Here is a 21,688-nt window from a genome sequence, read left to right as displayed (position 1 = left end):
CATCTCAATTTTGAAAATGGTCCTACAGAAAGAAAAGTATTTAGTTCTTTTGGTGGTGGTGGATCATATGTTCAAATATTTTGAAACATCTTCAAAAAACAGTAAAACACACACACTTAATACATTATATATATATATTATATATATATATATTATATATATATATATTATATATATATATATATATACACACACACACACACACACACACAGAGATATATCTATCTATCTATCTATCTATATATATATATATAAATTGCTATTACAAATAGAACCCACAATGTAAAAATGGCTCAAACACAATGTTTATTTACCATAGGAAAAAAATGAGAATTTTTTTAAAGGATTTTATTTATTTATTTGACAGAGACAACAAGAGAAGGAACACAAGCAGTGGGAGTGGGAGAGGGAGAAGCAGGCTTTCCGCAGCAGGGAGCCCAATAGGGGGTTCTATTCCAAGACCCTGGTATCACTACCCAAGCTGAAGGCAGACTCTTAACAACTGAGCCACCCAGGTGCCCCAAAATGAGAGTATTTTCAAGCTAATTGTAGGGGCCACTATACAGAGTTAAAAGGTTGGATTGGACCCAACAGTCCAGGCATTACCAAATTGTATTGGCTGTTAGAAATGTTGTTTTGGGGCTACCTGAGTGGCTCAGTCAGTTGGGCCTCCAACTGTTGATGTCAGCTAGTCTTGATTCAGGTTCCTGAGTTCAAGGCCATTGTTGGGCTCCACTTAAAAAAAAAAAAAATGTTGTTTTGGCAAGACCTTTCTAATGGGTAATCTAGCAGTAAGTTGAAGACTTCATAATTTGCATACTGGTGATCCCGCCAGTTCTCTCCCTTCAGTTTTACTTTAGAATGAAGGTGGTGCTTAACTAAATGATTCTTGAGCTGCCAGCATTGTTCAGCACAGATGGATTCCCCCAACTTGCCTTGTGGAAATCGCTGGAGAAATTCCCTAGGTTCCTTTAGAAGCTTAGGGAAGAACTGGACAAGTCTGGGGAATCCCACTCGGGATTCAGCCCAGAGTTCCCATTAGAGTCACCTGGGGAGGTGTTTGGTATTTTTTAATACCGAAGCCGTCATATTTGGGGGCTGGCTTTATTATTGCTAAAGGTTCTGGGGGGGGGGGGGGGGGGGGGGGGCTTCCAACCACAGTCAAGGCCCAGAATCAGTGTCTTAGGGCAGAGAAAGTAAAAAGCTGCACAACAATTTTGTAAGTGAGTATTTATTGGAAACCTTTTCTCAAAATCCTGTTAAAATAACCATGTACAAAACCCTCAAGTGCAATATGATCCCATTTGTGCAAAAGGACTGTAAAACTGGAAATTAGGTTATGAGAAATGTTCTTGTTCGGTGACTCGCATTTAAACAGTTTAAAATCATCAACAGTCACGTATAGTATATTGAAAAAAAAATTTAGAATTTAAGACATTCTTCCAGAAAATACCGTGGCCCGCATTCACTCGGACCGTCGTCCGGTGCCAGGCGGTGCCTGGGAAACACCTAGGAGGTCCGCCTGGGGTCACCGAGGTGCAGACCCCACCCCCAGCGCCCGCAGGTCTCGCGGCAGGACCTCCGCCCCGCGAGGCCAGAACCTCGCAGGCCCCCACCCCACTTCCGGGAGCTTCACCCCGCCCACCCAACCACTAGAGATCTTCTCCCTGGTCTCGCTCCAGCCGCCTCGCGTACGCTTCTAGTTACACCTCTGCTCTGCGGAGGTCTGGCTTCCCCGACGTGTTTTGTTTGCGACGCTGTCGTGTAACAGCGCGCTTTACGGCCGTGGGGACGGGGCGAGCCGGCGCCAGGGTCACTGCGGCCGGGAAGCAGGGCAGGAGGGTGAGGTTGATGCCCGGTGGCGGGGTGAGCTCGGCGTCTGGCCGGCTACTCACCGCCGCGGAGCAAAGGGGTGCCCGGGAAGCGGCGGGGTCGACGTCCAGGAGCGGTGCGGGGGGCTCCGCCGGCGGCGGCGGCAGAAGCGGAGCAGGCGGCCCCGGGCTGGGCAGTGGAGGCCCGGGGGGGCCCACGGGCAGGATGAGCCTGACCCCGAAGGAGCTCTCGAGCCTGCTGAGCATCATTTCGGAGGAGGCGGGAGGCGGCAGCACCTTCGAGGGCCTCTCCACCGCCTTTCACCACTACTTCAGCAAGGCCGACCACTTCCGCCTGGGCTCGGTGCTCGTCATGCTGCTGCAGCAGCCGGACCTGCTGCCCAGCGCGGCGCAACGCCTCACCGCGCTCTACCTGCTCTGGGAGATGTACCGCACGGAGCCGCTCGCCGCCAACCCCTTTGCCGCTAGCTTCGCGCACCTGCTCAACCCCGCGCCACCGGCCCGCGGCGGCCAGGAGCCAGACAGGCCACCGCTCTCAGGTACACCCGAGGCGCGTCGCCCCTCGTCCGTGCGGCCCCTCCCTCCCGAAGACAGGTGTGCGCTGTGGATAGACTGGGCACTTAACGCCTGAGCTTGTGCGAGAGTTCATCCCCAAGTGAAATTGTCTCCTTTTGAAATTATCTAATCCCCCCACCACCCCCGCAAAGTTCGGAGAAGGGGTAGCTTAATTACAGATTCAGGGCACCGCAAATTATTCCTCTCCACTGTACGGGCCGTAAAGTCACGCAGATGAGTGGAGCATGACAGCTTTAGCAACTCAGTTAATGTAGAGCCCGTCTCAGGTATGTGACGTTGTAACTAATGACACTCTGCCCGGGTTTTAAGTCTAGTCGAGTAAGTAGAAGTAAATAGAGTAAATAAAAGTTCAGAACCCGAAGAAGTTGTTGGACGGAAATAGACATTATATGGTGTTTAAGGACTTTGCAGCCACCTTCGTTGGTCTGAAGCGTGTCTCTGAATGACGTGATGGGGAGAGGTTATAAGGTAGTCTCAAGTTCATGGCCTGACTCAGGAAAGGCATGACTACTGGACGTTATGTAAAATGTATATTTGTGCAATATTGGTGAGGTCAGATCAGTGGGTTTCATTCGAGGCTGCCTTTTTTTTTTTAAAAAAAAACTCAAAGAGATTCTTTGAGACTTGACTTTGGGAGAACAACTGAGCCAGGAAAGGAGAAAGGCACAGAAGGGATGGTGATTAGTGATAGAGTACATGGAAAACTAAGACAAAGACCAGTGTACTGGGGGAAGTAGGTAGAGGTAGGGAACAGTTTGACTTCATAGTACTAAAGTGGGAAAAAGAGCACTGTATAGGTAGGGGCCACTATACAGAGTTAAAAGGTGAAGGCAGTGGATTTTGAGATAATACCAAGTTTTTCATAGCACAGGAGGCTTCTTTGTAAGCTAGTTGGTGTTCATACTTGTCACCCCTTTTGGATCTAAAGCATCTTCTGGTTGGTTTCCTGCACTGCTCTTATGTAAGAGGGGCAAACTTCATGTTGGATAAGATGCCCTTAGGGTACTAGTACTGAATTAGGCCTTCAGAAGGTTTAAGAATGCCCAGAAAGTAATGGAACATATCATGGGAAGTCAGAACCCAACCCACCATCCTAGGGGCCCTTAGCAGAGAATGGGGACAGTGTGGGATTTACTCAGAGAGCCTATAGGCAAAGGGAGGATGACTTATGGTCATTCTCAAATGCCATGAGTCTAAACCTCGATTCAGACCATAGACTGCATTGTAAACAGAAATTTGCCAGGGAAAGACTCCATGGATAGGTTATTTTACCTCTCTTTGCCTCAGTTTCTTTGTTTATAAAATGCAGATAATTTCTAGCTTACAGGGTTATTATGAGGAATGAAAGTATAATAATTGCTAACCATTATTAAGTTTCTCAGGTGATTCTGATGCAGAGGTAGGATTGAGACTGTATCTAGATGTAAATAAGATGGCTTCCCTGCACTCAAGCTTGCGGTCTGGTTGGGGAGACATAAATGTAGCCATAAGCTGATGTAGTAAGTGTTGTACTAGATGTCACATACTAAATGTTCAGTGGCACAGATGAACAGCTACCTTTGTGGCTGGAGACATTCTCAGAGGGAGTCATGTTTTTGCTGGATATTGGTTAGATATGAGGTAGGGGGTGTGTGAGGGAAGTGTGTGGCCCTGTCAGGTATTCTTTAAAAACTGGGTATATTGGATGTTTTGAAATCAGGAATATCGAGAATCTGGGAGATTCTGTGCAACAGGAGTGTAGGATATGTGGGTTGGAATGGAGTTCAAGAGATGAGATTAGGAAAGTGGATCAGGACTAGATTATAAAGGGTTTTATAATGGTGCAGAATTTGGGGTTTAATTCTGTGTAAACAGGTTAAGTAACGTGCAGATTTGTATCTAGAAATAGTATAACTAAGTAGTAAGTGGGAATGTGGACTGTGGGTGATGGATTGGTGGGTAGGAGTCAAAACTGGGAGCTGGGGAAATTAGGAAGGCTGGCCTAGCGTCCTGGCCAGAGAGGAGGGGAGGGGATGGAGATGAGGGAACAGAATCTAGTGACAATGCTGCTGTGGGATGGATGAGGCTTGGCAAGCAACTGAATGTGGGACAGAAGAGAACAGCATTTGGCACTGTGGGAATTTTGTAGCTGCACTGTGCATTGAAGCAGGTATGAGATGCATATTTGCGCTGCTGAGGCTTCCTTGTCTCTTCTGCTGGTACAGTTGCTCACAGCGTTAGAGGAGAAAGAGAAGCATTTCTGAGCACTAGCTTTTTTATTTGTTTTTGCTTGCATGTGTAAGCTTCAGCCTTTGCATGTTGGAAACAAAGTTTGTTTGTTTTGTTTTTTAAGATTTTATTTATTTATTTGAGAGAGAGAGTGTGCGAGAGAGCGTCCAAGCAAGGGGAGCAGCAGGCAGGAGAAGCAGGCTCCTCACTGAGCGGGGAGCTGGACCAGGGTCTCGATCCTAGGACTCCGGGATCATGACCTGAGCCAAGGGCAGCCACTCAACCAACTGAGCCACCTAGGCGCCCTTGCAACAGTTTTTCACAGTTAAAAAAAAAACTTAAGTCTCACTGATACTGCCACAAATCAGAGAATTTCAAATGGCATATTTAATTACATTTTCATAAATGTATATGTTTCGTTACCTGAAATTTCATTATAATTTTGTCTTTAAAATATGTGAGTGGAGATGGCAAGTAGCATATGTTAATTTTACCAGAGTCAAATGAAGTTTTAAAAATAACCATTGGAGAAATTGTTATACGTTTTTATTTACAGGATTTTTGCCTCCTATAACTCCACCAGAAAAGTTTTTTCTTTCCCAGCTGATGCTGGCACCCCCAAGAGAACTCTTCAAAAAGACACCTCGACAGATTGCACTGATGGACGTTGGAAACATGGGCCAGTCTGTGGATATTAGTGGGCTTCAGCTAGCCTTGGCTGGTAAGGAATTGGTGGGCTTGGGTTTTCTTGTGTGGTAACATTAGGCCCTGCCCCCCTTTTTTGTTTTTTTTTAGGGGGGGCGGTTCTCTAGTTAAAATGAAGGTCTTTGTAAATGTGCTAAAAGCTTGGTAACTTCCATGAAAAGCGTAACTTCAGTACTAGATCCTTGCTAATATGGCATATAAATTCATTCTAAGTTTTCATTTGAATTGATTGCTTTTCCAGTTTAAGAAGAATGCTGGATAAAATTTAGTAGGTTTTAAAAAATTTTCCTGACGTCAAAGTGATCTACAAATTCAATGCAATTTTTATTAAAATCCCAACAATGTGTTTTGCAGACATAGAAAAACCCATCATAAAATTCATACAGAATCCCAAGGGACCCTGAATAGTCAAAATGATTTTTCTTGGCACCGTTGTTGAAAATTATTTGACCATAAATGGAAGGGTTTATTTCTGGGCTCTCTATTCTATGATCATTGCTTTGTCTGTCTGTATTCCACTTCCCCATGTTTTATTACAGTAACTTTGTAGTACTTTTTGAAGTCAGGATGTGTTAAACCTCCCCTGTGTCCTACATTTCAAGACTGCTTTGGCACCTTCTGTGTTACACGTATAAATGAATGAATGGGTTCTCTTGAAGCAGAAGTGTGTTGTGATAGAAAATAAAGGGACTTTCTTGACCTAAATGGTCAGACAGAGCCTTTCTGAGTAGGGAAGGTAAAGAGGCACCTTTCGCTTGACTGCTCTCTGAGTATAAATATGGATGAATGGGTCTTACCACTTGAGAGTGATTCATTAGGGAAATTCTAATATATAGGCAAATTTGTGAACCCTTGACCTTCTGATTGAGCTGCAGTATTAATTTTGACAGTTCCCCATCCTTCTTAGACTTAATGCATCTGTGGCATTTGGTTTCCTACATAAGGTGACATTGTTCAATAAACTACTCTTTCCTTGGAGCATTCTGAAACTTTGAACCTCTGAACCTCAGTTTTTAACTCCTGGGTATCAACAATATAACTAACAATGGTTATTATCTGATATTATCTGAGACCAAGAAAAAAATATATATTTTTTAAGACTTTATTAATTGCCAGGGAGAAAGAGAGCAACAGGCAGAGGAAGCCGGCTCCTGGCTGAGCAAGGAGGGGGATATGGGACCCTGGGATCATCACCTGAATCAAAGGCAGACACTTAACCAACTCCACCCAGGTGTCCCAAGAGAAATCTTTTTAAGACTTTTAAGATTGAAGGTTTGTAGAAATAATCATTAGTCAGTAGTGCTAGATACAATCTATTCACGGAAATAAAACCATTTCTTTACATATTGTATGAAATAAAGAAGAAATAAATACAATTCTTTACAGATTTTATGAAGCTGGGTACAGAGGTGACAAGCAGTTTCAGTCACCTTACCTTCAGAAGGGATATATATTCTGAGGGTTCTAGCTTTGTGAGAATCAGGTCTGACCTCCCTTGCAACTTAAAATGACTTGAGTTAGTCTGTGAGAAAGTTTTAAAGTATATCAAGCCCAGGAAGGAGTATGTGCTAGAGTTTGTCTAGGGAGAGTTTGGCAAAGTGGCTAACCTTGCTGCTTGCTATTCCCCCAGACTGAAGATGCCCTAATCCATTCATTTTTATAAGTACCAGGGGAAAAAAGTGATAGACCGTTCTTCGCTGGAGCTGAGTACCACAGATCGCCTTTGCAGAGACCTGCAGTTCATATCTTGTAGTAGGATTCATGGACCAGAGGTTATTTATGGAGGATGCAGTTGCATTTTTTTTTAACTTTAAATAAACAAGCAGACAGGTCAAACAAAAGTAACCACAAGGGCACTTTTACCCTGTTAATAATGTCAGTATTCATTTCAGAGGTTTTATTAAAAATTCCTGGGGCGCATGGGTGGCTTAGTGGGTTAAACCTCTGCCTGCGGCTCAGGTCATGATCTCAGGGTGCTGGGATCGAGCCCTGCATCGGGCTGTCTGCGCAGTGGGGAGCCAGGTTCCCCCTCTCTCTGCCTACTTGTGATCTTTCTCTCTCTCTAATAAATAAATAAAATCTTTAAAAAAAAAAATCCTGACAAGCAACCTGCACTTACTAGTTTACCACACTGTCCCAATTTAAACATTTGTCCACGTTTTGGTAGAGAGTATGTTAATTTTATGTATTTTAGCGATCAGAAAACAGCATCTCAGGATAATTTTAATTAGCATTTTTCGTATTAAATGAATGCATCTCAACATGTTATAGTTCTAAGGCATCTTTCATGTCTGGCCATTTTTCCATTGGATCAGTGGTTTTTTATTAATATGGGTAGTTCTTTGAGGAATCAGGAGTCTAGCTATGTTTTCAGAATTATAAAATCTGAAACATGCAGTTCTAAAACCTGCATGTATTAAGGAATTAAGGAAGTGACCCTGGAGCAGCCATCCTCTAGGTTAAGAAGTGGAGAAGTTTAAGGACCTGGAGGCTCCCTGTGTGTTTCTCTTACTAGCTACTCCCCACCTCCTCCATCACTAAGCTCACTTTTGTGGTAATCATTCATAATTTACTTTATAGTCTGCCCTCGGTACGTGCCTGTAGTTTAACTTTGGATGTTCTTAAACTTGATGTATATGTGGAATCATACTGTGTTCTTTTGGGTGTCAGTTGTCAGGTGAGTCCATGTTGATGAATTGTAGGGCTTGCTTTTCGTTGTTGTGACATTCATACAATGGAATACCAAGTTCTTCATCCATTTTACTATTGATGGACATAGTGTTGCTGTGAACATTTTGGTACATTCTGGTGTACATGTGTGTTTCTTCTAGAGAGAAAGATAAGCATATGTAAAACTTGACTAGCTAATGGCACACTGCTTTTCAGAGTTGCTGTGCCATGTTTCATTCCCATGAGCAGTGTGCAAGTTATATGACATTCTCTGCATCTGATAATTTCGGGCTTCTTAATTTTTGTCATGTAGGGTGTGTAATAGTACCTTGTGTTTTGACTGATTCTCCCTGCTTCCCTTTCTCAATGAGGTTGAACATCTTTTCAGATGTTTATTGGCCATTCAAGCCTTTTTTTTTTTTTTTTTAAATAAAGATTTTATTTATTTGTCAGAGAGAGAGAAGCAGGGGAAGCATCAGGCAGAACAGGCAGAGGGAGAAGCAGCCTCCCCACTGAGCAAGAAGCCCGATAGAGTACTCGATCCCAGGACCCTGGGATCGCGATCCACGGCAAAGGCAGATGCTTAACCGACTGAGCCACCCAGGTGCTCCCCCCCCCTTTTTTAAATAAAATACTTGGAAGTCAGCCCATTTTTTCTTTATTAAAAAATTGATTTGGGGGCACCTGGGTGGCTCAGTGGGTTAAAGCCTCTGCCTTCCGCTCAGGTCACCATCCCAGGGTCCTGGGATCCAGCCCCACAATCAGGTTTTCTGCTCAGTGGGGAGCCTGCTTCCTCCTCTCTCTCTCTCTCTCTCTGCCTGCCTCTCTGCCTACTTGTGATCTCTGTCAAATAAATTTTTTTTTTTAAAGATTTTATTTATTTGACAGAGAGAGATCACAAGTGGGCAGAGAGGCAAACAGAGAGAGAGAGGAGGAAGCAGGCTCCCTGCAGAGCAGAGAGCCCGATGTGGGACTCGATCCTAGGACCCTGAGATCATGACCTGAGCCGAAGGCAGAGGCTTAACCACTGAGCCACCCAGGTGCCCCTGTCAAATAAATTTTAAAAAATTGATTTGTAGGAGTTTTTTGTTCTTTTAAAAAATTGAAGTACAGTTGACAACATTAGTTTCAGGTGTACAACACAGTGATTTGACAGCTCTTTGCCTTTATTCAGTGCTCAATCACAATAAGTGTAGTTACCATCTGTCATTATACAAAGTTACTGTATTATTAACTATATTACCTATGCTGTACTTTTCATTCTCATGATTTATTTATAACTACAAGTTTGTAGCTCTTAATCCCCTTCACCTTTTTTTTTTTTTTTTAAGATTTTATTTATTTATTTATTTATTTACTTGACGGACAGAGATCACAAGTAGGCAAAGAGGCAGGCAGAGAGAGAGGAGGAAGCAGGCTCCCAGCGGAGCAGAGAGCCCGATGCAGGGCTCGATCCCAGGACCCCCGGATCATGACCTGAGCCGAAGGCAGAGGCTTTAACCCACTGAGCCACCCAGGCGACCCTCCCCTTCACCTATTTTAACCATTCTCCTCCTTCCGTCCCCTCTGGCAACCACCAGTTTGTTCTCTATTGAGGAGTCTGTTTTTGGTTTTTGTTGTGCTTGTTAAGATTCCACATAGCTGTGAAATCATATGGTATTTGTTTTTCTGTGTTGGACTTCATTTAGAACAATACCTTCTAGGTCCATCCATATTGTCACAAATGGCAAGATTTCATTCTTTTGTTTTATATTCTTTTTCACAATATTCCATTGTGTCTGTGCGCGCGCACATATATGAGATATATACATATATGTATATATAATATGTAACATACATATGTATATATCATATATATATGCATACACACACACACACCACATCTTTATTCATTTATCCATGGATACTTAGGTTGCTTCCATATCTTGGCTATTGTCTTTTTGAAATAGTGTTTTTGTTTTCTTTGGGTAAATATCCAGAAGTAGAATTACTGGATCCTGTGGTACTTCTGTTTTTAGTTTAGAGGAACCTCCATACTATTTTCCATACAGTCTGCACCAGTTTACATTCTCTGCCAGCAATGCTTAAGGGCTTCCTTCTCTTCACATCCTCACCAAGGCTTGGTATTTTTTTCTGACTGGTGTGAGGTGGTATCTCACTGTGGTTTTGATTTGCATTTCCCTGGTGATTAGTGATGTTGAAAATCTTGTCATGTGTCTGTTGGTCATGTGTGTATCTTCTTTGGAGAAATGTCTATCTTGGTCCTCTGCCTGTTTTTAAGTCTAATTTTTGTGTGTGTGTGTTGTAGGAGTTATTTATTTTGGATAATAACCCCTTATCATATAAATCACTTGCAACTAGCTTCTCTCATTCAGTAGGTTTTCATTTTATGGTTTTCTTTGCCATACAAAAGCTTTTATTTTGATGTAGCACCAGTTGTTTATTTTTGCTTTTGTTTCCCTTGCCTGGGGAGACTTATCCATAAATAAGTTGCTAAGGCCAATCCAAGAGTTTACTGCCTATGTTTTATTTTAGAAGTTGTACGGTTTTGGGGTGCGTGAGTGACTCAGTTTGTTAAGCTTCTGCATTTGGCTCAGGTCATGATCTCCAGGTCCTGGGATTAAGACCCACCTCAGGCCCCCTGCTCATCAGGAAGTCTGCTTCTCCCTCTCCCTCTGTGCGTGTGCTCACTTGCTCTCTAATAAAAAAATCTTTAAAAAAAAGGTTTATGGTATCAAGTCTTAATATGTAGGGTTTTTATCCATTTTGAGTTTATTTTTGTGTATGGTATAAGAAAGTGGTCTAGTTTCATTCTTTTGCATGTAGCTATTTAGTTTTCCCAGCACCAGTTATTGAAGAAACTATCTTTTCTTCCAATTTTATGTTCTTACCTCCTTTATGGTAGATTAATTGGTCATTTAAGCATGGGCTTATTTCTGGGCATTCTGTTTTGTCCTGATACTACACTATTTTGATTATGATAGCTTTGTAGTAGTTTGAAATCCAAGATTGTGATACTTCCAGCTTTGTTCTTTCAGAAGATTGCTTTGGCTATTCAGGGGCCTTTTGTGGTTCCATACTAATTTTAGGATTATCTGTACTAGTTCTTGAAAAATGCTATCAGCATTTTGATAGGGATTGCACTGAATCTGTAGATTGCTTTGGGTAGTATGGACATTTTAACAATATTTGTCCTTCCAATCCTTGAGCAAGGAATGTATTTCCATTTCTTTGTTTCGTCTTCAATTTCTTTCCTCAGAGTTTCAGAGTTTACAGAGTATAGATCTTTCAACTTTTCGGTTAAAATTATTTCTGGGTATCTTCCTATTTTTAGTGCAGTTGTAAATGGAATGGTTTTCTTGATTTCTCTTTCCACTGCTTTATTATTAGTGTATAGAAATGCAGCAGACTTCTGCACATTGATTTTGTTTTCTGGAACTTTAGTGAATTACTTTATCAGTTCTAGCAGTTTCTTGGTGGTCCTTCAGGTCTCTATATAGAATCATGTCATCAGCAAATAGTAAAAGTTTTACTTCTTCCTTACCAGTCTTTCTATTTATTTTTTTTGTCTGACTGCTCTGGCTAGGACAGGACTGTGCTGAATAAAAATGGTGACCTTAGCCAGAAAGCTTTCAGCTTTTCACCATTGTGATGTTAGTTATGGATTTGTCATATGTGGCCTTTATTATGCTGGGGTATGTTCCCCATATACCCACATTGTTAAGAGTTTTTATCATGAACAGATGTTGAATTTTGTCATATGCTTTTTCTGCATCTATTGAGATGACTATATCCATTTTATCCTTTATTTTGTTAATGTGGTATTACCATGTTGGATGATTTGTGGATTTGATGATTCCTGGAAACTTTCAATCCAGGAATAAATTCCACCTGATATTTCTCTTCTAATCTTTATTATTTCCTTTCTTCTGCTGGTTTTAGGTTTTGGTCTTTCTCTAGTTCATTTGGGTGTAGGGCTATGTTTGAGATTTTTTTTTGCTTGAGGTAGGTCTGTATTGCTAAACTTGGAACCACTTTTGCTGCATCCCAAAGCTTTTGAGCTGTTGTGTTTTCATTTTCATTTGTTTCCATGTACTTTTTTATTTCTTCTTATTTCCTAGTTGACCCATTCATTGTTTAGTAGTTTGTTACTTAATCTCCATATGTTTGTCTTTCTGTTTTTTCTTCTAGTATCATAGTATTGTCGTCAGAAAAGATGCATGGTATGACTTCAAGTCTTTTTGAACTTGTTTTCTGGGCTAATATGTAATCTTACTATCAATTTCTCCCTTTATGTCTGTTAATACTTGTTTTATGTATTTGGGTGCTTCTCTGTTGGGTGTGTAAATGTTCACAATGGTTAGATCTTGTTGTAATTGTCCCTCTTATGATTTTATAGTGGTCTTCTTTATCTTTCGTTAGTCTATACACTTAAGGTTTTTGTTTTGTTTTGAGAGAGAGCATGTGCACTAGCAGAGGGAGGGTCAAAGGGAGAGAGGGAGAAGCAGACTCCCTACTGAGTGCAGTCTGAATCCCAGGACCCTGAGATTATGACCTGAGCCCTGAGATCATTACCTGAGCCAAAGTCAGATGCTTAACCAACTGAGCCACCCAGGTGCCCTTTTTTATGTGTGTTTGTAAGTAGGCTCCATGCCCAACATGGGGCTTTAACTCATGACCCTGAGATCAAGAGTCCCATGCTTTACCAACTGGGCCAACCAGATACACCTAGAGTCTTTGTTTTAAAGTTTAGTTTTTGTCCAATATAAATATTGCCACCCAACCTTTTTTTTTTTTTTTTCCCCATCCATTTGCAGGGAATATCTTTTCCCATACCTTTACTTTCAGTCTGTCTTTGGGGCTGATGTTTTTGTCTCTTGTAGGAAGCATGTAAGTAACTCTTTGTCTTTTTATCCATTCAGTCACCCTGTGTCATTTGATTTAAAAGTAAATGTGCACTTAGTTCATTTAAAGTATTCATTGATAGGTACTTTTTGTCATTTTGTTAGTTTCCTGTTTGTTTTTGTAGTTTTCTGTTCTCTTGATCTCTTCCCTTATGATTTGATGACTTTATTTAGTGTTATGCTTGGGTTCACTTCTATTTTTTGTGAATCTGTTATAGGCTTTTGGTTGTTGGTTACTGAGGTTCATATATAATATTCTTTGTATACACTAGTCTAAATTAAGTTGATGGTTGGATAAGTTTGAACACATTCTGAAAGCACCTTATTTTTACTCTCCCACCCCACATTTTATGTACATATTATCCTATTTTCTACCTTATTTTGTGCCCTTTATTATAGATATAATTGAATTTACTGCTTTTGTGTTTTAACCTTCATACTAGCTTTATAAGTGATCTACTACCTTTAGTATGTGTTTGTTTTTACCAGCAAATTTTTTTCTTTTCATAGTTTTTCTTCTAATTATGGCTTCTTTTTTCTACTTATAGAAGTCCCTTTAACATTTCTTGTAAGGCTAGTTTAGTGGTGGCAAACTCCTTAAACTTTCGTCTGTCTGGCAAACTCTGTCCTTCAGTTCTGAGTGATAACCTTGATGTCTGGCAAACTCTATCTGTCCTTCAGTTCTGAGTGATAACCTTGCTGGGCAAGTACTATTGTTTGTGTTTTTTCTCGGCCCTTTGAATATATCATGCCACTAGCCCTTCTGGCCTGCAGTTCCTGCTCAAAGAACATCTTTATGTTCTTTCCGTAAGGCTATATGATAGCCTTATGGGGTTTCCCATTAACTGTGCTTTTCGCTTGCTTGTAAGATCCTCTTTAATTTTTGATGTTTTCATTATATATCTTGGTGTGGAGCTTCTCGGGTTCATCTTATTTAAGGCTCTCTGCTTCCTGGACCTGGCTGACTGTTTCCTTCCCTTGGTTAGGGAAGTTTTCAGTGATTCTTTCTTCAAATAAGTTTTCTGCCCCTTTCTTCTTTTGGGACTCCCTATAATGCAAACATTATGCTTGATTTTGTCACCGAAGTTTAACTTAGCCTCATTTTTTTTTTCTTTTTGCCATTCAGCTTGAGTGCTTTCCATTACCCTGTCTTCCAGATCATTGATCCTTTCATCATCTGCTAATCTGCTTTTGATCCTCTAGTGTAGTTTTTATTCCAGTTACTGTATTCTTCAACTTCATTCTTAGTTCATTTACTTTTTTCTCAAGTCTAGTGAGGACCTTTATGACCGTCACCCGAACTCTTCATCAGGTGGATTTCTTACCTCTTGTTTCCTTTAGTTCTTTTTCTGAGGTTTTGTGGTTTTTGTTGTTGTTGTTCAGAACTTCCTCTGTCTCCTCATTTTGTCTCTCTGCTTGTTTCTATACATTAGGTGTGTCAGTTCCATCTCCTGGACTTGAAAGTAGTGGCCTTATTTAGAAAAGTCCCTGAAGAGCCCAGTACCTCAGCCCTCCCTGGTCTCCAGTACCAGGCACTGCAGGGGTATCCCCTGTGTGGGCTGTATGTACCTTCCTGTTGCGACTGGTCTGTAATGGTGATGGGTGCTCTGATGGATAGGACTGGCCCCCAGCATAACTGGCTGAGAGGCCTGACTGCTTATAGCTGCTGCTGGCTTGTTGGTGGGTGATGTTAGCTCTTGTTGGATTTGTTGTTTTTTTGGGGGGGGGGGAGATATATATATATATTTATACTGAATTGCCCTTTGTTTGTATGTGTTGCAGGCAGCTTTTTCCAATTAGTAGCTTGTCTTTTCTCTCTCCTTGTGATACCCTCAATTTAAAAATGTCTCTTACTTTATCTTTTTACAGAACGCCAGTCTGAATTGCCAACCCAAAGTAAAGCTAGCTTCCCTAGTATTCTCAGTGACCCAGACCCAGACTCTTCTAATTCTGGATTTGACAGCTCGGTTGCCTCTCAGATCACAGAAGCTTTAGTCAGTGGACCAAAGCCACCTATTGAAAGTAGGTATATATAATTTTATATACTTGGGTTTTATTTTACCAGCATCCTGAGGCTTGTTTTAAAACATGGTGTTATTTTTTGTTGCTCCTTAAACTTGAATTCAGTAAATAATCTCCTAGTGTCTACTAGAACATAGTAGAGGTGGTCAGTTAAGTTAGTTTCTTCTTTAATAAAATTACACATCAAGTTTTCTATTATCAGTAGCATTCCTGAAGATATAAATTCCAATTTTACTAAAATGAGTCTTCTGTATATTTTTATAGTGCTTTATTAATCTTATCACTCTCATTACCTTCTCCCTTATAAAATTTTACTGATCTTATAGTTCTTATTTTACTTTAATTCAAAGAAAACATCTACTGAACTTGAAATAATACAGCTATATCTTTTGGTTTCACAGGCTTTTATGTTTTTTTTTTAAAGATTTTATTTATTTATTTGACAGAGAGAGAGAGATCACAAGTAGATGGAGAGGCAGGCAGAGAGAGAGGGAAGCAGGCTCCCTGCCGAGCAGAGAGCCCGACGCGGGACTCGATCCCAGGACCCTGAGATCATGACCTGAGCCGAAGGCAGCGGCTTAACCCACTGAGCCACCCAGGCGCCCCTATGTTTTATGTTTTAATGATGAAGGCATGCTTTATGCTTAAAAATAAGAAAATGTTCTTCAAACTACAGTGTTACCAGGAGTTTAAAACTTACATGGCTTTAATGTCATTATCAGATCTTTGTCATAAATGAGCTTAATATCTGAAGTCTCAGCCAATGGCACATACTGATTTTTTTTAATACTTGCTTAGGCACAACTTTGTGTTGCATGAGCCACCAGAAATATATGTGAAAAGCAAATCAGTTACCTTGTGGGAATGTTTTCCTTATCATATAAGTAGTACTTCTGAGGAAGTGATAATAATTTTGTTTTTTCCTGTAAATGGTCTGAAAAGATCGAGATGCTAGTCCTAGTGATGAGAGTGAAGAATGACCGAAGATTCTTAGCCAGAAAATCTTATCAATAAACTAATCTCACATTTGGCAGGGGCTAGGATCCATGATCAGAATAGGCCATTTTAGGCCCTGTGAAATTTATTCAGTGAAAATCCTAGCCAGCATTTATTTTAGTTGGTTTATAACTTAGAGATCAATCTTGTATCAAAAATAGTTGAGGTAGTAAGTCACTGCATTTTCTGATTGTACTTTTATTGTCTCTTATGAAAATGAATATGGGATTTATGGATTTAGGGATTTATGAAAGTCTCCAGATTCATTTGAAAATGTTAAAAGGCAGCTATGCTTTTCTGTTTCCTGATATTTCATCTCCATTTTGCCACCTCAAGGTTGTAAGATGCAAAGAAAATAATCAGTACAAATAATAGTGGTCTCTGAGTAAAATTGTGGTAACTAAGAGTAGGATGAATAAGATCAAATAGCATTTAATTTTTCCCATCAGAACTTTTACCAGTATGTGAAGTTGTATCCTTTGCTTCTGAGTGGTGATCATGCTTGAATTAAAGATAATCAGATCATGGTGTATTTTCTTTCTCTCTTGAAAAATAGATTTGGTCTCTAGCATGGTAACGTTAGGTCAGTGTTTTATTCTGTTGGTATTCTGAATAAAACCCTGACTTTCTATATCCTCTCTGCTTTGGATTTTGAAGTCTGAGAGTTTTATGTAGATGTGTGTAGGTGTTAGCTTACTGATGATAGAAGCAAACATTCCTATTCTTATTACAGGCCATTTCCGCCCAGAGTTTATTCGTCCACCACCTCCACTCCACGTTTGCGAGGATGAGCTGGCTTGGCTGAATCCAACAGAGCCTGACCATGCAATTCAGTGGGACAAATCAATGTGTGTCAAGAACAGCACTGGTGTGGAGATCAAGCGAATAATGGCCAAAGCCTTCAAAAGCCCCTTATCTTCTCCTCAACAAACACAGGTATATATTTATTGTAAGCATTTTGTCTTTAATCTTCCACATGATAAATAATAAATGATCCTGTCAACAGGAGCCAGCAGTAGGAAGTGTTTTGGATCCAAGGAGTCTTGGCTCTCTGGATCTTTGTTCTGCTTTTCCAGCTTTGGTCATTTTACTCTGGAGGGGAAAGACAGATTTCACATTTTTGGCACACTGTATACATTGTTACATTTAAGCTGGACAATAACTCTACTGAGGGTACCTGAGATTATTAACATTCCATTAAGGAGAAAGAAAATGAGATCCAGGGAAGGTAAACTAGCCTCCATCACACATCTGGTTAGTAATGGTGGATCGGAGATTGAGAGTAGCTCCTGCTGCCCAAGTGTAAGACTCCCCTTGGGGGGAAGGCAAGGACACCTGGTGTGTGCTTTGTTTGGTGAATTTTATTATCCAGCTTGCATACTTTCACATTAGAACTTGTGAGGATATACTGACACTTCTAATCCAGTTTACACCAAAAAAATGGTATTTCTCAAAGTCAAGTAATAGCTGTGTTTACAGTTCTTATTTGCAGGTAGGCAGGGGAAACAGTGTAGACAATTTGTAAGAAAAAGCACTTATTTGGCAGAAATGTTTTTGAATATACCTCTTTAGGTTACAGAGTGTGAGCTGGACCTGAACTGTGCACTGTAACTGTACAGAGGGCAGCTCTCCGTCTTCCTGTCCTGCTTCTCTCCTCAAGGATTCGTGCTCTTGTTTCTCATGTCCCTCAGCTCTCTGTGGTGTGTGCTTTTCTGGAGAGCCGGTTGGCAATTAAATTACTTTAGGTTCTAACAGATGACAGAAAAAGTCTACAGAGGTATTAAGGGTGATACTGTTATAATCCAGACAGTATTCTATCCAACCAGGCAGTACTGAGGCTGGTTTAATGCCCAGGAGGGCTCACTAGCATGTTTATAAACAGTCTTTACAGTTCAGTTATAAATTTGAAAATCAAGACATGATTTTAATGGCTTGAGGGAAGAAATTTATGAAGTTGGTTCAATGCAGACAATTTTATAGCTTGTTTTTATAAGCAGGAAAGAGAGTATTTGACTCAATAACCTCTTTTTTAAAAATTTGGTTGTATTTAGCTCTTGGGTGAGCTGGAAAAAGACCCCAAACTCGTTTATCATATTGGCCTCACTCCAGCCAAACTTCCTGACCTGGTGGAAAACAACCCTCTGGTTGCTATAGAAATGCTGCTGAAGTTAATGCAGTCAAGCCAGATCACGGAGTATTTTTCCGTCCTGGTCAACATGGACATGTCTTTGCATTCAATGGAAGTTGTAAATCGGTAAGTTTTTATACTCAGTCGGGTGGGGGAGGGGGGCTTGCAACAAATTTTAAGGGTTGTGTTTTTTTTTTTTTTTTTAACCTTCTTGAAATTGTACTAAAGACTCTGCTTTTAAGCTAATCAGCCGTTGAGAAAAAGCCTGACTGAAAGCCAGGTGATCACAAGTAACATGTGTAAGAGTGTTCTTTCTAGAGTGGGAGGGGGAGGAAGCATGAGGTTTTCAACTTTTTTTTCTGTCACTGGCAAAACTCGTTAGCTGCTTGTTGAAAATATACTACCTCATTTCTGCATTCTCCTGCACAAGCCTTTCCCCTCTGTAGACTCATACTTCCTTCAGGGGCTTCCTTCGACTCCAGTCCTTGGATTGACCTACCACTGCTCCCCCTTCACTACATTCTTACAGGATTATTGTCTTCACCAGATACTTGGTATTTAGTCCAAGATTAACCACATATTTTTTATCAGTTTATTCTTTCTAGAGAATAATTTCAAGGACAAAGTCTGTTCCTTGTGCCCCCCACCCCCATCTTTCCTCCTCTCAAGAGACCATAGCACTATTCCTCAGAGCCATGGTTCCTCAGTGCCTTATGGAAGGTTTTACAGTCAAATTTCACATTTCTTTTGGAAATGCACAGTGTATAGTTAGCATAGCATCTCTTTATCTAAAAATGGAATTCCCATCCCATCTTTTTGTTTTCCTTAAACATTCCACAGAATCCTTTGGAAAATACCAGCTTTCCTTTTTAAGACTCCAATATGCTACTATGCCTTCTGTCACATTCTATCCCGCTCTCTACCAGTGTTCCTAAATATACCACATTAATCCTAGATTCCAAGCTTTTCATCTGATCATTCACTAGGTTATTAGGAACACTTACAGGTTTCAGTTTAAGCCACTTGACCTCTCAAGGCTTTTCCCATCTTTTCATTTACACTGCTTCTTACAACCCCCCTTTTTTTAAGCATTTAAGTTATATAGTATACTATCAACTTACTAAACTATACCTTCTTCTCAGATATGCCACCTTCCATAGCACTTAGGTATAATTGGGATTTAGTAAATGTTACTTATGAGAGTGTGAACTCTGATTCAACCAAAATCACACAGAAATGTGGTGTGCAAAAAAAAATGAGTAATTACCATGTATAATGCTAAGTATACACTTAAAAAATGGAAGTGTCCTTTATTAACAACCAGGGTGACAGGCTCAGGCTTATTTGCATAAATGTTTAAAGCTAGGGAACTGATCATAAATCAGAAATTTTCACTAAATAACCATAAAATCTAAAATTTCTCTTTGGTTAACAGTATTTAATAGCCCTAACTTTTTAACTTTATGAAACAGACTAACTACAGCTGTTGATCTACCTCCGGAATTTATTCACCTTTATATATCAAATTGCATCTCTACTTGTGAACAAATTAAGGATAAATATATGCAGGTAAGTAACAGAAATTTTAGTAAATTTTATACATACCTGCCAAGAAAACGGGTACACTAATTTTTTCTTCCCCCCCCCAGAATCGCTTGGTGCGTCTTGTGTGTGTCTTTCTCCAGTCCTTGATCCGTAACAAAATTATTAATGTGCAGGACTTGTTTATAGAAGTGCAGGCATTCTGTATTGAATTCAGTAGGATACGAGAAGCTGCTGGCCTTTTTCGTTTGTTGAAGACACTGGATACTGGAGAAACACCTTCTGAGACCAAAATGTCAAAATAATACCTCATCAGTATGATGAACCACGTTCATTGTTCAGCTGTATTGTGACTTAATTTTTAAAACTGTTAGAACTTTGAATGGATCGTTTGGCCTAATGCATATAAACACCACTTTATCTACTTAAAGCAAAAGTTTCCCTTCCTAGATGACTTTTTCGTAAGAACTTGGAAAAATGTGTCTCTTAGATGTCTTGCTGATGATCAGGAGTAACGGTTATCTACAAGAAGTTACTGCAAACAAGTAGATGAAGTTTTAGCACTGTAGAGCAAAGTGCCTGTTTTTGTTTCAAATACAAGTTACAGGCTACTGATAAATTGAGAATCTAGTTTTCTTAAGAATTTGTCATACTGCCCTTGAGATGAAATCAGTTGAATGTTTTTGAATCAAGTGGCAAATAGAAGTTTGGTCCTGAAACCCATTTGTGCGTATAGCCCTTAATTTCTCACGAAGGACAGTTTGAACTAAGGACATGCTTCTAACTTGATCCTTTCTTGTCATGGGTACTTAACAGACAACAAAAATACATGCATTTCTTGGGCCTCTTATAAACATGGGAACTCTTAGAAACCTTTTTTGGAGACTACAATAGCTGGTCTAAGTTTTGTTTTTTTCTTCTTGAGATGTTTGTTAGTTCTTCAGTTATAAGTCTAAGATAGTTATTTTTTTGTTTTAAGGAAAAGTATTAGTCCATGCTTTGGGAGATATCACCACTGAGGTTTTACTCAGGTAAAACCTCCCTGAGTGGGAACTGTACCTGCTGCCTATGGTAGGGCAGATGGCCTGTTTGCAACGTAGAACAAGGTGGCATCGTGTGGGCTGTTACTCCTCACTTAACTTTGGACAACAGTGCCTTACATTAAAGTTTTTTATGAACTGTATCATCTGATGTGTTTTTTTTACTTGAAGAAACCGTGAAAAATTCCGAATTTACTGAGGTGCCTCTCTATATTCTTTATAGGGAAATCATCTATTCAACAAGAATTACCTTCCAGTTTAACCCTCAGCAAAAGTTAAAACCACTAGGTATGGTGTCCTTTTAAATGAGTAAAAATAAGTTTCAGTCTTTTATTATTGGCAAAAGTGTATACTCCCACTAGATTTATAAGAAATTTTATGTTAGCTATTCTTATGAAAGGTATTTGTAAATATACTTAAAGGAAAGAAGAACCCAAACCAATATAACAAGAGGAATGCCTTTAAACATACAAAATTTTAGCAACCTTGATTTCTGTCCATACCTAAAAGTGGACATCACTGTTTTACATACTTGGTTTAGGAAAAGAAACCGTTCATTATGCAGATAACTTTTTGGAATGGCAAAGTTTGGACCACTGCAGAAGCAACCCAAACTCAAGCTCCAGAACCTACTGATTCTCTGGTAACACTGAATGCGTGGCTAACAGCACTGTAACTCATGCCTGAACAAAGTTATCTAACATGTATTCTCTCTATACGGCATTTCACAGCCTCTATGTGCCCAGAACAGTAGATAACACTATACTTGGGTGCCATTTTCAACTGAAATCACCAAGGTACAAAATTTTAGAAAACATGTACTAAACAGACTGTGGAAGAGGACACAGTATTGACAGTTTGAGAGCTGAAACAAGAAGGGAAAGCGTCCTTTTGTTCAACCTCAACTGGAAAAGTGTGTTTGGTGCCTCAAAATTTTCACCACATTGTATGGGTATGTGTCCACCACAACTGCCAAAGCACCGCACATCACAGAAGCATAGCGTATGTCAGACACATCCTGATTTTGGGGTTACAGATAAGTTTCAGTAGGCAAATTTACAAACA

General features: G+C 40.2%; 2 protein-coding genes across 4 annotated transcripts in view; one reads left to right on the top strand and one right to left on the bottom strand.

The window, feature by feature from the left end:
* The first annotated feature begins 1,851 nt into the window (after positions 1 to 1,851).
* On the top strand, positions 1,852 to 20,766 carry LOC111155961 (CCR4-NOT transcription complex subunit 11). Its single transcript, XM_022516442.1, has 7 exons — positions 1,852 to 2,371; positions 5,173 to 5,337; positions 14,765 to 14,917; positions 16,647 to 16,849; positions 17,965 to 18,167; positions 19,514 to 19,610; positions 19,691 to 20,766. The coding sequence occupies exons 1-7, from the start codon at positions 1,852 to 1,854 to the stop codon at positions 19,886 to 19,888; spliced, it is 1,539 nt and encodes a 512-aa protein (XP_022372150.1). The 3' UTR covers positions 19,889 to 20,766.
* Positions 19,801 to 21,688, bottom strand: part of LOC111155963 (ring finger protein 149) — a 32,860-nt gene continuing 30,972 nt past the window's right edge. For 2 of the 3 annotated variants that reach the window (XR_002641173.1, XR_002641171.1), the window contains exon 10: positions 19,806 to 19,865. The gene's annotated coding sequence lies outside the window, so the exon portion shown is untranslated. Of the gene's footprint in view, positions 19,866 to 21,688 lie in introns of all 3 variants that reach the window. The other variant, XR_002641172.1, reaches the window with a different exon arrangement.

Source organism: Enhydra lutris, unplaced genomic scaffold, assembly GCF_002288905.1.
Source record: "Enhydra lutris kenyoni isolate GAN:26980312 unplaced genomic scaffold, ASM228890v2 scaffoldscaffold44, whole genome shotgun sequence".
Taxonomy (NCBI): Eukaryota; Metazoa; Chordata; class Mammalia; order Carnivora; family Mustelidae; genus Enhydra; species Enhydra lutris.
Note: the sequence above shows the minus strand (reverse complement) of the source record. Positions and strands in the feature narration are given on the sequence as shown.

What these genes read in the sequence shown, in the direction of transcription:
- LOC111155961 (XM_022516442.1), top strand. Translation starts at nt 1,852, where the DNA reads ATGCCCGGTGGCGGGGTGAGCTCGGCGTCTGGCCGGCTACTCACCGCC. An exon ending in AGACAGGCCACCGCTCTCAG is followed by an intron (nt 2,372 to 5,172) that starts GTACACCCGAGG and finishes TTTTATTTACAG; the next exon opens with GATTTTTGCCTCCTATAACT. An exon ending in TTAAGGATAAATATATGCAG is followed by an intron (nt 19,611 to 19,690) that starts GTAAGTAACAGA and finishes TCCCCCCCCCAG; the next exon opens with AATCGCTTGGTGCGTCTTGT.